The sequence below is a fragment of the Otolemur garnettii genome, unplaced genomic scaffold (assembly GCF_000181295.1).
Source record: "Otolemur garnettii isolate 467f Iridium unplaced genomic scaffold, OtoGar3 scaffold00011, whole genome shotgun sequence".
NCBI lineage: Eukaryota > Metazoa > Chordata > Mammalia > Primates > Galagidae > Otolemur > Otolemur garnettii.
The window spans coordinates 29,164,370-29,180,010 of NW_003852406.1; the positions used below are offsets into that span (position 1 = coordinate 29,164,370).

General features: G+C 37.4%; 1 protein-coding gene across 1 annotated transcript in view; it reads left to right on the top strand.

The window, feature by feature from the left end:
• ETFA (electron transfer flavoprotein alpha subunit) overlaps window positions 1-15,641 on the top strand; it is a 69,370-nt gene that overhangs the window by 26,823 nt on the left and 26,906 nt on the right. The window contains exons 7-9 of the mRNA XM_003784547.2: window positions 395-496; window positions 2,095-2,163; window positions 5,826-5,908. Coding sequence (XP_003784595.1) covers window positions 395-496; window positions 2,095-2,163; window positions 5,826-5,908 — 254 coding nt within the window. The remainder of the gene's footprint in view (window positions 1-394; window positions 497-2,094; window positions 2,164-5,825; window positions 5,909-15,641) is intronic.

Sequence of the window (15,641 nt, forward strand, 5' to 3'; positions counted from 1 at the left end):
AAAAAAAAAAAAAGACTAATATGATATTGGCATTATGGTTTTTTACTTTGATTGCTGTTTTCCTATTACAATATTTGACTCAATATAATAAAATAATAATATAATAAATGTATAGAGGGTATTATACTTTAATATGTACAGTATCTTACCTGAAACTAATAGAAAGAGTTACTCAGTTTTTACATTCAGAGAATTAACTGTAAAAGGTCATATAGCTAATGAGGCAAAGGTTAGAATCTAGTTTCCTTAACTCTTTCCAGAGAGATAACAAAATCAGGAGCACGGAATTTGTAATAATTAACAAACTTAAATTCCATGAAATTATGTATTTGTGTATTCATTATAGAACTTGAAATCATAGTCATTGTTTCATTATGTATATCAATGTCTGTAGCATCAAGCATTTCACCAGTGGGAATATCAGAGTGGCTTGACCAGAAATTAACAAAAAGTGATCGACCAGAGCTAACAGGTGCCAAAACGGTGGTATCTGGTGGTAAGTGGAATATTACTTTTAAAAGTTGATGTAAACTTAATTTTTTTTTTTTGTTAAATGATAGCTGTGTACATTAATGTAATTATGGGGTACAGTAACTTAATTTTTTTAAAGAACAAAGATTTGTATTTATTTTAGAGGAGTGCAGATGTTTTTCAAATAAAACAAGTTGGGAGGTTGCAAATACCATTTCCATTTGCCCAAATAGGAAAATAAAATTACGAGTATAATACACCATTTGGGTTTTCTGCTGCATGTCTGGTCCCTGACACCAGGGGGAGCATAGTATAAATCTCACGTGCATAGCTTTGCCCGCTGGTGTTGTCTCATTGATGGACTTTCATGTTATGCTATAGAGTATGGTTGGCTTCTGAATTATAGAAAGAACTGGTTGGAATCTCAGGGACATTTTGTGTATAATTTCCACCCTTTATTCTGCTTTGAAGGATTTCCATAGTTGTCAAGGTCTCTATAGATACAACTTTGAACGTTTTTTCACATTTAATATCAAAACTATTAATATTACATAAGGCATGTTTCCTTTTGTATATTATGCTCCTTATTAAAAAATAAGTAAAATGCCTTTTGTAGCCTATTGACTTTTTGAAAAAATAAAGACTGCTCATGATTTAAAAATCTTTCCAAAGGCAGTGCCTGTGGCGCCAGCCCCATATACTGGAGATGGTGGGTTCAAACCTGGCCCCGGCCAAAAACTGCAAAAATAAATAAATAAATAAAACAAAATGAGCTTTCACACAGCAAGTAGCATTGAGAAGAAATAATTTATTATTTTGAAAAAATATATCTGATTCATTCTAAGAAATTTTTTTTGGTTATCTGTTCTATAACAGGCCTGTTGCACAGTGCTAGAGGAACAAAAATGAAAAGGCAGAATGTTTTTTGTTTTTTAAATATAGTTTAAGGTCAGTTATTTTATTTTATTGCAGTTTTTGGCCAGGGCTGAGTTTGAACCTGCCACCTCCGACATATGGGGCTGGCACCCTACTCCTTGAACCACAGGCGCAGCCCCAAGGCAGCCTGTTCTTAATCTCAAAGAGTTTAAGAACATTAAACCGTCCATTCAAATAATAACTTTGTTTGGTCATTCAGAGAATATATTTTGAGTACCTCCTCCTGTCTGTAGAGATTTGCAGTATTTTTGGCCAGGACCATGTTTGAACCTACCACCTCTCGGGTGGTATGGGGCCGGTGCCCTACTCCTTTGAGCCACAGGCTCTGCCCTGTCTGTAGATTTTGCTAAATACAGGCTCTGCCCTGTCTATAGTTTTGCATGGTCATTAATAGCAGTGACCATGATAGATGTGGATCCTGCAATTAAAGATTTTTTATCCTAGTGGGGAAATCTGATATTAAAGATTAATATACCATTAGTTAATAGTTCAGTAACTATAGTAGAGTTGACTGATTTGTAGGAGAAGTTGAGAAGTATACTAGAAGTCCGAAGTCTTATAGAAGAGGTGGCATGCTTAACATGGCAGTTATGCACGTAGGAAAATTTACTCAAGTATACAGAATAGCAAAATTTTTATAGAATGGAGTTTGTACCTGCTTAATTTTTTTTTATCTTTTTAAATGAGGTCGGGGTTTGAAGAGTGGAGAGAACTTCAAGTTGTTATATGATTTGGCAGATCAGTTGCATGCAGCAGGTAAAGTTCTTTTCCTTGGTAGAAAAATGTTTACTTTTCTTCAGAAATATTTTTTCTTCATTGTTTCATTTATGTATAAGTCGCTCCAGAGCACAGATTATTTTGCCTTCTATGGTTGTCAGCGTCTCTCTCTGAAACAGTTTTTCTTAAGCCTCTAAGTAAATGGCACAGCATTCAGTGATGATGGGGTTTCCTAGTACTTTTAAGGTATCTACATGGCACTCTTATATTTGCCAAATCTTAGGAGTTCTTTTGTTTTTGTTTTTTGTTTTTCCTCATTTTAGAAATAATGAAATGTCAGCTTTAGTACTTTAGATTCAGGAATAATCTGGTTTTTCTTCTTTGGTGGTCTGATATAAATCTCTCATACAAATAGAAACACATTTATAACTATTTTAAGGCTGGTCCGAGTGCAGTGGTGTTTACAACTAATTAATCACAAGTAGTTACAGACTCCTTTGTTCCTTCTCTACTCCCACTGCTTCATTTGACTAGTCTTAAATATATTAAAAAATTTTTTTTAAAGTATTTCAAAATTATAGTTAACTATATATAGGGAAGATTGAACCTATTATTATTGTTTTTTAATTTGAGGTTATTGTAAGGATACAAACAACCAGTTCACAATTTTTGAATTTGTTAGGTAAAATCTGTCTTGTAGTTGTGTCCAGTACCTCAAAAGGTGTGCCATACACCCTTACTTTGTGCCCATTATGTGGGAGCACACCAGTCCCCCAATTGAACCTGTTATTAAAAGTGCATTGGTGTCACCTGCTTCTGTGTACCCTCAATGAATCCCCAACAATAAAAAAAAAATGCAAATAAAAAAGGGCATTGGTAAGAATGAAATGTTTTTTGAAAAAAAAAAAAAAAGAAGAAGAATTTGAGACAATTAATTGGAAAAATAATACCTTACCTATAGAAGAGCAAAGATGAGAATTACATCTGACCTGTCTTCAAAAGCCATGTAAGCAAAAAGGGAGCAAAATGTTTAAAGTGTTGAGAGAAAACACTTCCAGCCTTGCATTTTATACCCTGTGAAATTATCCTTTAAAAGTGAAAGAGAAATAAAGACTTTTTCAGACAAAGAAAAATTAAGGGAATTGGTTGTAGGCTAATCTTACATGAATATTAACTCCATTTAGAGAGAAAGAAATAATCAGGTCAAGTACTGATGTACATAAAGTTAGGAAGAGCTTGGAAAGAAGGAATAAGTGAAGGTAAAATAAGTTTTATTTTTCTTATTCTTAATTTATCTAACAATAATAGCAACCATGTATTCAACTACATATACTCATGTGTATATATTATATTTTATGTATATGTAAAATGAATGACAGCAATAGTATCAAGAATGGGAGGTAGAAATTAGGATTATTTTGTTACTATATAGCACTGTACCAGTCATGAAGTGGTACAGTGTTTGAAAGTGGACTTGGATTAGTTGTAAATATATATTGCAGACTGTAGGACAACCACCAAAAAAAAAAAAAAAACCCAAAAAAGTAAAAAAAAGAAGTACAACTGATAGTTAAGAAAAGAGAGAAAATAGAATCATATAAAATGCTCAGTTGGAAGACAAAAATAGGAACAAACAATAAGGACAACGAATAGAAAACAGTGAGGAGGGGGAGAGAGGAGGGTAATTAGCAGGATCTCAGCTAATCGTGCACAGTGTGAGGGTGTTGACACCCCCTTGGTGAAGGGCTCAATTACAACATGAGCTTTATTTACCTTAGAAAGGTAAACGATATAACCTAATCATTTGTACCCTCATTAATCTGAAATTTAAAGAAAACAAATAGAAGGTTTAGAGATGGTTTGTTATATTATGTGAAGAACTGTTTTTACTGAACTGGTACTCAGGAAAAAGAAAAACCTGACAAACATAGTAGCTATTAACCAACTGTGTCAGTCATTACTAGGAATGTCAGTGGTCTGAATGCACCCGTTAAGAGAGATTGGCAGGCCAGGTGCGGTGGCTCACGCTTGTAATCTCAGCACTCTATGAGGCTGAGGTGGGTAGATTGCTTGAGCTCACAGGTCTGAGACCAGCCTGAGCCAGAGCAAGACCTTGTCTCTAAAAATAGCTGGGAATTGTGGCGGGTGCCTGTAGTCGTAGCTACTTGGGAGGCTGAGGCAAGAGAATCACTTAAGCCCATAAGTTTGAGATTACTGTGAGCTGTGACAATATGACACTCTACGAAGTGAGTGGTGACAGAGTGAGACAAAAATAGAGAGAGATTTGGCAGAAGGGGTGAGAAAACAAGACCCAATTATACATTGTCTACAAGAAACCCACTATAAATATAAAAGCTTCATATAGATTAAAAGTAAATGGGTAGAGAGAGATACACCGTGCTAACACTAAACAAAAGAAAGCAGGAGTAGCTATGTTAATTTCAGACAGTGACAACATAAGTTTTATTAAGTTAATAAAACTTCAGTTTTAATAAACTTAAAGATGTAAAACTAAGTTTCAGTAAAACTTAATGTAAGTCAAGTTTTGCTGATATTGGTCTCTGTGTGCCAGGAATCAAAGGGTAAGGGTCCAGGAACTGAAGAGGAATGAGAGGTGGGTGCAGGTTAGGAGTACACAGCAGGTGGGATCAGTGTATGGATTATGAAGAGCAACCGTTCTGAATGTGGGGCTTCTTGTAATTACTGACACAGTGAAGAGCAAGATGTGATTAGTCCTGGTGGACTCAAGATAGAAGGTAGTGGTGAGGCTACAGGTGTTCAGAGGCAGCAAGTTGTATTGTCGTTGGTTCCGTCTTGTCCCCTCTAGCTGGAGATGAGGAGGCCTAAGGCTCATTCTTGACTCCTGCTGGGGAAAAGGTGCTTTTATTTCCAAGCAGAGGGCTCTTTGTTAACTTCTACTGAATGAGGATAGAAAAATCAGTAAATTTTAACTTATTTATTATTTAGATAGCAAATATTGGTTAAGCTTTTATCTTGTTATATGTAACTCTTTTTATTGTCTGGTCATGAGAGTTAATAATACCTTTCTTTAAAAGTTGTGAAGTTATTACATGAAAGAGCACTATATAATGACGTTCTAAACAGATTGTCAGGTAGGTTTTATGAATGCCTTTTTGATAAAGCAAGTAGAAGAGTTCAGCCCATTTTAAAATAAGAAATATTTGAGTGTAATAGAAATTACTTCTTAAAGCTTTATGTATAAAGCGCACTGGGACTTAGTATTTAGATTCTCAACCAGTGACTTAATTTCTTAAAAAGTCTTTCTTAAACAAATACATTTTTGTTTAGAGCCAGGGTCTTGCCTTGTTGTCCAGGCTGGACTGTGGAGGCATGATTATAGTTTACTGCAGCCTTGAACCCTTGGCCTCAAGCAGTTCTGCCTCAGCCTTCTGAATAGGTAGGACTATAAGCATGCACCAATCACATCCAGATAATTAAAAATATATATTTTGGAGACACAGGATCTCACCATCTTGCTGGTCTCAAACTCCTGGTCTCAAATGATCTCTCACTTCAGCCTCCCAAAGACCTGGGATTACAGGCATGAACCACTGAACCCAGCCTTATAAAGTAAATTTCCGACTGTATTATTTTACTGTTTTCATCCATAGTTATTAGTGAATATCCCACCAAACTGAATAATAAAGCTTGAAAAAAATGACAAATTTTTTTCTTCTTAGTTGGTGCTTCCCGGGCTGCTGTTGATGCTGGCTTTGTTCCCAATGATATGCAAGTTGGACAGACAGGAAAAATAGTAGCACCAGTAAGTATTGCTATAAAATATGCCGTGCAAAATTCTATGTGATAAGCACAGTGTGTATTTGCTGAGCAGTAATCCCAGTGATTTATATCTTACTCAGTTTTCCTGAGCCATTACCAAGGTGAACATGTCCTCAAAACGTCTGTGGAGTCCTTAGTCTTCTTAAAATGCTTAGCAGTTCTTAAATCCAGCTTATTTTTCAGGTATTTTAAAGCAGTGGAACACTTTAACTGTGGAACACAGCATCAAATGTAAAACTTACAAAAGTAGCTTTTTATTATTGTTCATTTTCTAAGTTCATACTGATAACATTTATTTGCTGGAAAGACCTTAAGAGTATAAAATCAATCAGTAAGAACAATGAGTCTATTTTAATAAACACAGATTTTTGAAATTGGAAATGACAGTCTTCTATCTGCCTGAATACCTAGTTTATTTCTGTATTTTGTCTAGTAGCATAAATTTCAGAAAATGCTGATCCATTTAGATAAGTGATACTAGACTGTTCTTTAGTTAAACCTATCTAAAACTTAGAAGAGCAGGAAATTTTGTTTCAGTGTTGAGTCACTAAAAATTTCTAATGACTGTCCACATTTCTTAAGTGACATAAGATTTTGGGAATAGGATTTTCAGCCAGTTTGAACCTGTTATTATATGGAGAAAAATGTGTTTTTCATGTATTTCAAAACAAAATGTGTTTTTTGTTTCAAAACAATATTAAGTCCATTAAGAAGAAAATTTTGTGTGTCAGTGTTCTATTTTATAAGATGTTCGCTAATTTTGAAATACTGTATTAGTTTTTGTTGTTGTTTGTGGGCAAAGTTTCAATCTTCCACCCTGGGTAGGGTGCCATGGCATAGCTCACAGCAACTTCAAACTCTTGTGCTTAAGCAATTTTCTTGCCTCAGCCTCTCTTAAGTAGCTGGCACAACAGGCATCTGCCACAACACCTGGATAGTTTTTCTATTTTTAGAAGAGACAGGGTCTCGCTCTTGCTCAGGCTGGTTTTGAACTCCTGAGCTCAGGCAGTCCACCTGCCTCAGGCCTCCCAGAGTGCTAGGATTACAGGCGTGAGCAAACTCACCTGGCCTGTAGTCAAATTTTTAAGGCTTGTCTTTAAAATTTATTTTGAAGTATTTATTCAAGGCTTTTGCCCATTTAAAACTTGGGTTGTCCTTCTATTGTCTCTTTGTAGGAGTTCTTTATATATCCTCCATACATTTTTCTTTGTCAGCTAAGAACTGTATTTTTTCCCATGCTAGGTCTTCTCTATTCATTTTCTTTGAATGAACAGAAACTTGAAATTTTAATAAAGTCCAGTGTATCTGTCATTCTTTTTATGAGTGATACTTCTTGTTATTTAGCTTATTTGAAGTTAAATGAGAAGATCTCAAAACTTAAAATAGGTATTAAAACTGTTTATAAATTAGGGCACAGTACCATTTGACCAGTTTGCTTGTCAGACCACATTAATCAGGCTGTGAGAGTAAATTTATTGAGCAGATGAGCTTGAGCCTTCTGTGGCATTTAATTAGGTGTGGAGTGCACATGCACGCACATACATGTTTGTTTTAAAGAGATGGAGTCTTGCTGTGTTGCTGGAGTTGGAGCACAGTGCTATTCACAGGCATGGACATAGCACACTGGGGTCTTAAACTCCTGGCCTCAAGGGATCCTTCTTCCTCAGCCTCCTGAGTGGCTGTAGTTCCATACCTGGCCAGTGCACATATTTTTTGTGTGTGTATGGAAATCTTAGTTGTCCAGCTGGAACTACAGCCACCATCCCTGGCCAGTACTCGTATTTTTTTTTTGTGTGTGGAAATCTTAGTTGTCCAATTTTATATGAGTGGACACATGCAGGCTTGAATTCATAAAAGATCAGCAGACTTACAAAATAATCAAAATACTGCTATAAGAAATTGAGAGATGTACTCTGAAATGGCAGATAGGCTTATTTATTTTGACTAAAGAGGAAACTAGTTATTAAATAGAATAGCAGAATAGCAGGGAGTGACTGGTGGCATCCTCTCCTATTCATTTCTTATATTGGAAATAAATGTCATGCAACAGCTTTATTCAGCATTAGTCTTATGAATATAGAACTGTTGAAGTTTTTTCATGAGGAAATTAAATACATTAAATGCTTCAAAGACTTTCACACAAGCTATCTAGTCCCCCTCCATTGAGAATTCTTATTCATTAATTCAGGGGTTAGGCATGGATGTGTATATATGTATGTATTTGTGCGTGTGTGTGTGTATTTTTTTAAGATTCTAAAACTTTAGAAACAGTCTGAAATTTATAGAAAACTCAGTACAGAACGAACATCTTTATTTTTGTAGACTATTTGAGAATAAGTTGCTGAGATGATGACTCATCATCCCCAAATATGTCATATAGGACATTCTTCTAATAACCACAATATAACTTTTAAAATCAGGACATTAACATTGATACAGAATATCATTTAATTGTCACACTCCATTCAGGTTTTTTTCTGTTATGCCAATAACCAAAAATACTGTCTAACCCTTTATAGGTAAAGTTTGGTGACCCCTTCTCTACTTCCTTTATGCCCTTACTGCATTTTCTGGTCTAGTAGTTTTGTCAGTTACTGGGAGAAGGTATTAAAAACTACGTGGGCTGGTTGTGGTGGCTTGTGCCTATAACCCTAGCACTTTGGGAGGCTGAGGTGGGAGGATCGCTTGAGACCAGGAGTTCAAGATCAGCCTGAGCAAGACCCCATCTCTACAAAAAATAGAAAAATCATGTGGGCAGTGTGGCACATGCCTATAGTGGCACATGCCTGTAGTGGCACATGCTAGTGGGAGCATGATCCCATGAATTTGACGTTGCGGTGAGCTATGAGGATGCCATTGCACTCCAGCCTGGGAAATAATGAGACCTGGTCTCAAACCACCACCACCACCCGCCAAAAAAGAACAATAACAACCAAAAAAAGACTGGATTTGTTTCTCACTCGAGTTTTATTAGTTTCTGCTTGATGTACAGTGACCACCCAAGGGACTGTAACAAACTAGTTACCATATGGAGGGGGTCAACATAAGGAACTAGTCTGCTGTACTGACAACGTGCGTGTGGTACATGGAGTCTGTGAAAATTAGGCCACCTTCAGGAGGTGGTTGGTGTAGGGAGGTGGTCAGCTGTAGAGGTTCTACTGTGTTTTGAAACCCTGTTATTGGGGACTCATTATTGTTGTTTTGTCTGCTTAATCAATTAATTTTTTATCCCTATCTAATATCCTTATTTATCTTTGGTAGTACTGGTTGTCCTGAAGGCCAGTTTGGTAACTGCTTGTATGGTATATCTTTTTCTATCCTTTTCTTTTCACTATCTCTTTTTACTTAAAATGTATTTCTTAAAGTAGCGTATAGTTGAGTATTATTTTTCAATACATTCTGATAAGATCTCTCTTTCTGTTTTTTTTTTTTTTTTTTGTGGTTTTTGGCCGGGGCTGGGTTTGAACCCACCACTTCTGGCGTATGAGGCTGGCGCCTTACTCCTTTGAGCCACGGGCACTGCCCAAGATCTCCTTTTTTATTAGAGCTTTTAGTTCATTTATATTTTTCTCTGACTGCTTTTAAGAATTTCTCTTGGCCAGGCACAGTGGCTCACACCTATAATCCTGGCACTCAGGGAGGCTGTGGAGGGAGGACCCTTAAGCTTAGGCATTCAAGGCCAGCCTCAGCAAGAGCAAGACTCCATCTTTACTAAAAATAGAAAAAAATGGCCAGGTTTGAACCTGTCTCCCTTGGTATATGGGGCCAGCATGCTGCCCGCTGAGCCACAGGCACTGCCCTTTCTGTGTGTTTTCTTAACTAGTAAGACTGCAGGTTTCTATCCAAAAATGCCTGATTTCTGATTCGCTTTTATCCCTGTGGAGAAGCTGTAAGTGCCCCAAGGGAAAAAGTGCAGGCGTGTGCTGCACTCATCTCAGCAGAATTCTACAGAATTGTGGCTTCTCAAATGCTGCCTGTCTAGGTTGATCTCCAGTGTATTTAAACAGTTGCTATCTGTATTTTAATCAGGTTTTATGGTTGTTCTGGGCAGGAGGATTAGTATGATACAGGCTACTCCTTCGGGCCATAAACAGGACTTCTGAGGCTCAGAAATGAGTGTATTACTTCACATGTGCTCCTACTGGTGCACAGTTGGATTATCATCTCCCCTAAATAATATCGTAATTAATGCTACTTAGTATTGCATTAGGTTTTTGGCAGCTGTGTTCCACTATTGGCAAGACTTAGACTTGTGGCCATCCAGAATTTCCGCCTCCCCCCACTTGAATTGCCTACTATTGAACTGCATCTCTTTTGTCTGGTAATAATGTAGTATTTCTTTGTTTTTAAAGATGAACACAGTATTTTAATTTATCTTTAATTTGGGTCTGTTTTCTCTACCACTGAAGCATCTTGAATATTTTACAGCCAGATTTAGTTTTCCATTCAATTCCCTTTCAACTTTATGTAATTATTTGAAAATCCTGTTTTGGTGTTCTCCTATTTCGTAATAGCTATGAGAAGTATTACCACTATTCTTTCTGATAAGTAATAAAAAGTTCCCTACTTCTTTAAGTAAGGGGAGACATAATGTCAAATTTTGTTTTCCTCAAAATAAGTTTTGACTTTTATGACCAGTTACTTGAGAAAATATATAACCCCAAAAGATTTTGTGAATTTAGTTATACTTTTAAGTGCCTTTTTTGCTGCCCATAATAATTTACTCATCCAGACGAAAGATTATAGAACAATTCCTACTATATTTATGGATTCCCACTCCCTGCAAAAATTCAGACCCAGTGATGAGAACCATTGGTCAATCCACAGCTTACCATTATAACAAAGACTTTACTCTTTTATTTTTTAATGGATTTTTGTTTGTAAATAATCTCAAGCTTATAAAAAGTTGAAAATTAATGCCAGACATAGTGGCATATGCCTGTGGTTCCAGTTACTTGGGAGGCTGAGGACAGGAGCATTGCTTGAGGCTAGGAATTCAAGGCTGTAGTCTATAATGATGGCACCAGTGAACAACCACTGCACTCCAGCCTGGGCAACATAACAAGATCCCATCTCTTAAAAAAACATATGATGTATACATTTTTTCCTGAACTATTTGACAAGTAACATCGTGGGCCTTTACCCCTAAATATCTCAGTGTGTATTTCTCAAGATAGAATAAATACTGTTTTATATAACCAAAGAATAGTTATGACCATATTCCAGTTTTGTCAGTTTACATTCCAGTTCCAATTTTCTATATTTAATGGAATATTTCAATTTTATCAATTAGTCTAAAAATATTCATTGTAATATTTCCCCTGCTTAATACATCATCCAGTTCGGCTAGGTATTGCATTGAGTCGTCAGTCTCTTTGGTCATTAGTTTCATGGTCGTGACTAGAGCTGGTTCTCAGTTCTTATTTAGCCTGCGTCCTAGGCACGTGCTCTGACCTTGCCCTCAGACTGGGGCTGTCAGTGCTTGGTGGTCTTCTCTCTGCCCTCTCCCCTGTGACCACCACATTTTACCTTATGTTTCTTTGGTGGGGAGTGGTGGTTTGGTCTTGAAAAAATTCAAGTGGAAGGTAAACAAAGGTGAGAAGGATATGTTGAAACTAGGGGGGAAAAAGAGAAAGTAGGGGAGAGTTTTTAAATTTTAAAGATTATATTTGGTCTTGTTCATTTGCTAGATGTGGCTGCAGACTTGGCATTAGGTTTTCTAGAAACCAGTTCCTATTGGGAAACAAGACCAGTTCCCTGATTTATAGTTTCTCTAAGGTAGAAACAAACTAATAGCACATGGGAAGTGTCATTTGGCCTGGTATCAAGATCAGAGGGATCCCTTGAGTCTTTTATAAAGAGGACACTATTGATAGACATCTTCAGCAGTACCTTTACTATAAATAGGACAGTAGTTTCATTGGAGCAGTGCTCGAACCTGCCACCCCGCCTCTATGGGGCCAGCGCCCTACTCCATGAGCCACAGGCCGATTGCCTAATATTATGTGCATTTCCACGAGAAGCAGAAATTATTTGACTTTTGTGTCTATTGTTGAGAATTATTTTAGAGTAAAATTTTAGACCAGTGATTTAGTTGTAGAACTCCGCTGTACATGAATTATTTTCAGGGAGCCGTATATATAACATAGGAGAAGTGGTGTTAAAGTGAGGTGGTGTACCTCAAGTGCTACTAGCTCAGGTCCTTCCCTTTCTGTTTTTTCCCAAAGAGTCTCTCTTGCACCTCTGCAGAATGACTGGAGCCGTGAGCACATTATACAAACTACTGTTCAGAGAAGATTGGTGCAGTGCGTAGCCCCACATAGTTCTCCACAGATGTGCCTACCTGAACTAAAAATTCTGATTTTGTTCTTCATTAAGTATTTCAATGACTATATTTTAAATTTTCAACACTTTTAAAAATTCCTTATTTAGTATATTCCCTTATTTTCAGATACTGACCTTTTCTTCCACTTCATTGTACTTTATACAATACAAAAAATCCAGCTTTTCTATATGTGTTAAGAAGATGAGGGGCTTGGCACCTGTGGCTCAAGCAGCTAAGGCGCCAGCCACATACACCTGAGCTGGCAGGTTCAAATCCAGCCCACCCGCCAAACAATAATGACAGCTGCAACCAAAAATAGCCGGGTGTTGTGGCGGGCGCCTGTAGTCCCAGCTACTTGGGAAGCAGAGGCAAGAGAATCACTTGAGCCCAGGAGTTGGAGGTTGCTGTGAGCTATGATGCCACAGTGCTCTACCCAGGGTGACAGCTTGAGGCTCTGTCTCAAAAAAAAAAAAAGAAAGAGATGAGGCCAGGTGTGGTGGCTCATGCATATAATCCTAGCCGTCTGGGAGGCTGAGGCAGGTAGATTGCTTGAGCTCAGGAGTTTGAGACCAGCCTGAGCAAGAGCAACCCCCCCCCCTTCTCTACTAAATATACAAAAACTGAGACAAATGATTGCTTGAGGATAGGCACTTGCAATCTATGATGCCATGGAACTCTAATTAGGGTACCAGAGTGAGACTGTGTCTCAAAAAAAGAAAAAGAAGAGATGAGCCTTTTTTTAATTTAACACTAAATACTTGTCCTCTGATGTTATCATTTCCTCCGTCTTTTGGGACAGTGTTCCATTAGTTATCCCCATGCTCGGGATTCCGAGTCTCTCCTTCCCCACTATCTCCTTTTCTGTAACTTAAAAGAAAAAGTCCCTTCACCGACCAGCAGCCTGTTTTCTTCAGTAGCTTCTACCCTTTTCACCTCTCCTGCTAGGCTTGAGAAAGTACCATACGTTTGCTATATCCCCTTTACTTCCCATTCTTTTCTTTTATTAAAAAATTATATATGAATGTATACAAATGTGTGAAATTTATGTGGAAGTAATGTAGTAAACATTTGTGTTATCATTACTGAATTTAAGAAACACTTTTTTTTTTTTTGAGACAGTCTCACTGTGTCACCCTTAGTAGAGTGCTGTGGTGTCACAGCTCACAGCAACCTCCAACTCTTGGGCTTAAGTGATTCTCTTGCCTCAACTGCCCAAGTAGCTGGGACTACAGGTGCCCAGCTATTTTTGTTGTTGTTGTTGTTGCAGTTGTCATTATTGTTTATGCTGGCCCGGGCCAGGTTTGAACCTGCCAGCCTTGGTGCATGTGGCCAGTGCCATAATGCCTAGCTATTTTTCGAGATGAGATCTCCCTCTGGCTGAGGCTGGTCTCAAACCTGTGAGCTCAGGCAATCCACCCACCTCGGCCTCCCAAGTGCTAGGATTACAGGCGTGTGAGTCACCGTGCCTGGCCTTAAGAAACAGTATTGCAATACAGTTCAATGTCCCTATGTATTCTTCCTTGAATAGCCTTTACTCAGGTGGTGCCTGTTGCTCAGTGAGTAGGGCACCAACCCCATATGCCGAGGGTGGCAGGTTCAAACCTGGCCCTGGTCAAACTGCAACAAAAAATAGCTGGGCATTGTGGCGAGTGCCTGTAGTCCCAGCTAAGTGGGAGGCTGAGGCAAGAGATTCGGCTAAGCCCAAGAGCTAGAGGTTGCTGTGAGCTGTGATGCTATGGCACTCTACCAAGGGCAATAAAGTGAGACTCTGTCTCTAAAAAAAAAAGCCTCTACTCACCTCAAGAACAACCACTACCCTAAATTTGATGGTTATTTATACATTTCCTTTTTACTTTTACTACCTATCTATATATCCTAAACACTGTATATCTGAGCTTTTCAACTTGGGTATCACAAATGACTTACAAATGTATTAGTTGATAATCCTCTCAAACTTTATAACAGTAGCTTTAACCACTAGCCATGTTTGTTAGTTCTGGTGTACCACACAAACAGTGTGCAATGATACTAAAAGTTGAACACTAGTAGGCAATATTGTTTTGTATATATTATTTTAAAAACTTTGTATTATATAGTATATGTATTGTTTGCCCTTTTTTCTGTCTAACATTTATGAGATTAACATAATGAGAATTATGTTAATTCAGGCAGCAGTTTTTTCTTTGATGTATGGTATTCCATTATGTGAATTTATCACACAGTACCTACTTTCCTACTTTTTTTTTTTCAATTATATTATTTATTTTTTGAGACAGAGTTTTACCCTGTTGCCCTGGGTACAGTGCCATGGTGTTCAAACTCGTGGGCTCAAGTGATCCTTCTGCCTCAGCCTCCCTGAGTAGCTGGAATTACAGGCACCTGCAACAACGCCCAGCTAATTTTTGTATTTTTAATAGAGATGGGATCTCGTTCTTGCTCAGACTGGTCTTAAACTCCTGAGCTCAAGCTGTCCACCCACCTCAGCCTCCCAAAGTGCTAAGATTACAGGTATGAGCCATCACACCTGGCCCCCACTTTCCTGTTAATGGATATTTATTTAGGACGGTAGTCTGTAATTTCTTGCTTACAAATAATGTTACCATGAAGTTCCTTATATATGTACCCTTGTATTTTAGTGTTTTATTAGAAACATATGCCTTGGGGTGATAATTGCCCAATTATAAGGAATCTTTCACTTTACCAGATTTTGACAAATTGTTTCCACAGTGGCTATTCTAGTTTGCATTTACTAACAGTTTTGAAAGTTACCTTTGTTTCCATCATCTCTGACCGTTGGTATTTTCAGTTTTTAAAATAAGTTTTGCAGCTCTGGAGATAGATGGTAACTCTGGAGATGGGTAATAGTTCTGAGGGTGTATATCTGAGCTTTTCAACTTGGGTACACGATTGTACAAGAAGGTGAATATATGCCCCAGAACTGTACACTCAAATGACTAATATGGTGAATTTTACGGTGTATGTATTTTGTCACAATTTAAAAAGTTTTGCTAGTCTGACAGACATGAAATCTCACTATGCTTTTTATCTACCTTCCCCTAATTACTCATGAGTTATTGGTTCATATGTTAAGATGTTATGTTAAACCATAAACCATCTATTTTATGGTTTTTGTTCCTCTGAGTATTTCATGTTCATTTTGCCCATTTTTCTGTTGAATTGTTTATCTTTTTTTATCAAGTCTTAAAGGGTCTTTTTTGTTTAAATCATCTTAAAGGTTCTGGATACATGTCTTTTGTTGGTTCTATGTATTATACACATTTTCTTTCAGTTTGTTTGTCTTTTCCACTTTTTGAAATCATACCTTAGTAGACAAAAGCATTTAATTTTAGTGTGGTTGAACTTGTTTTTTTTCGATTTTATATGTTTTTTT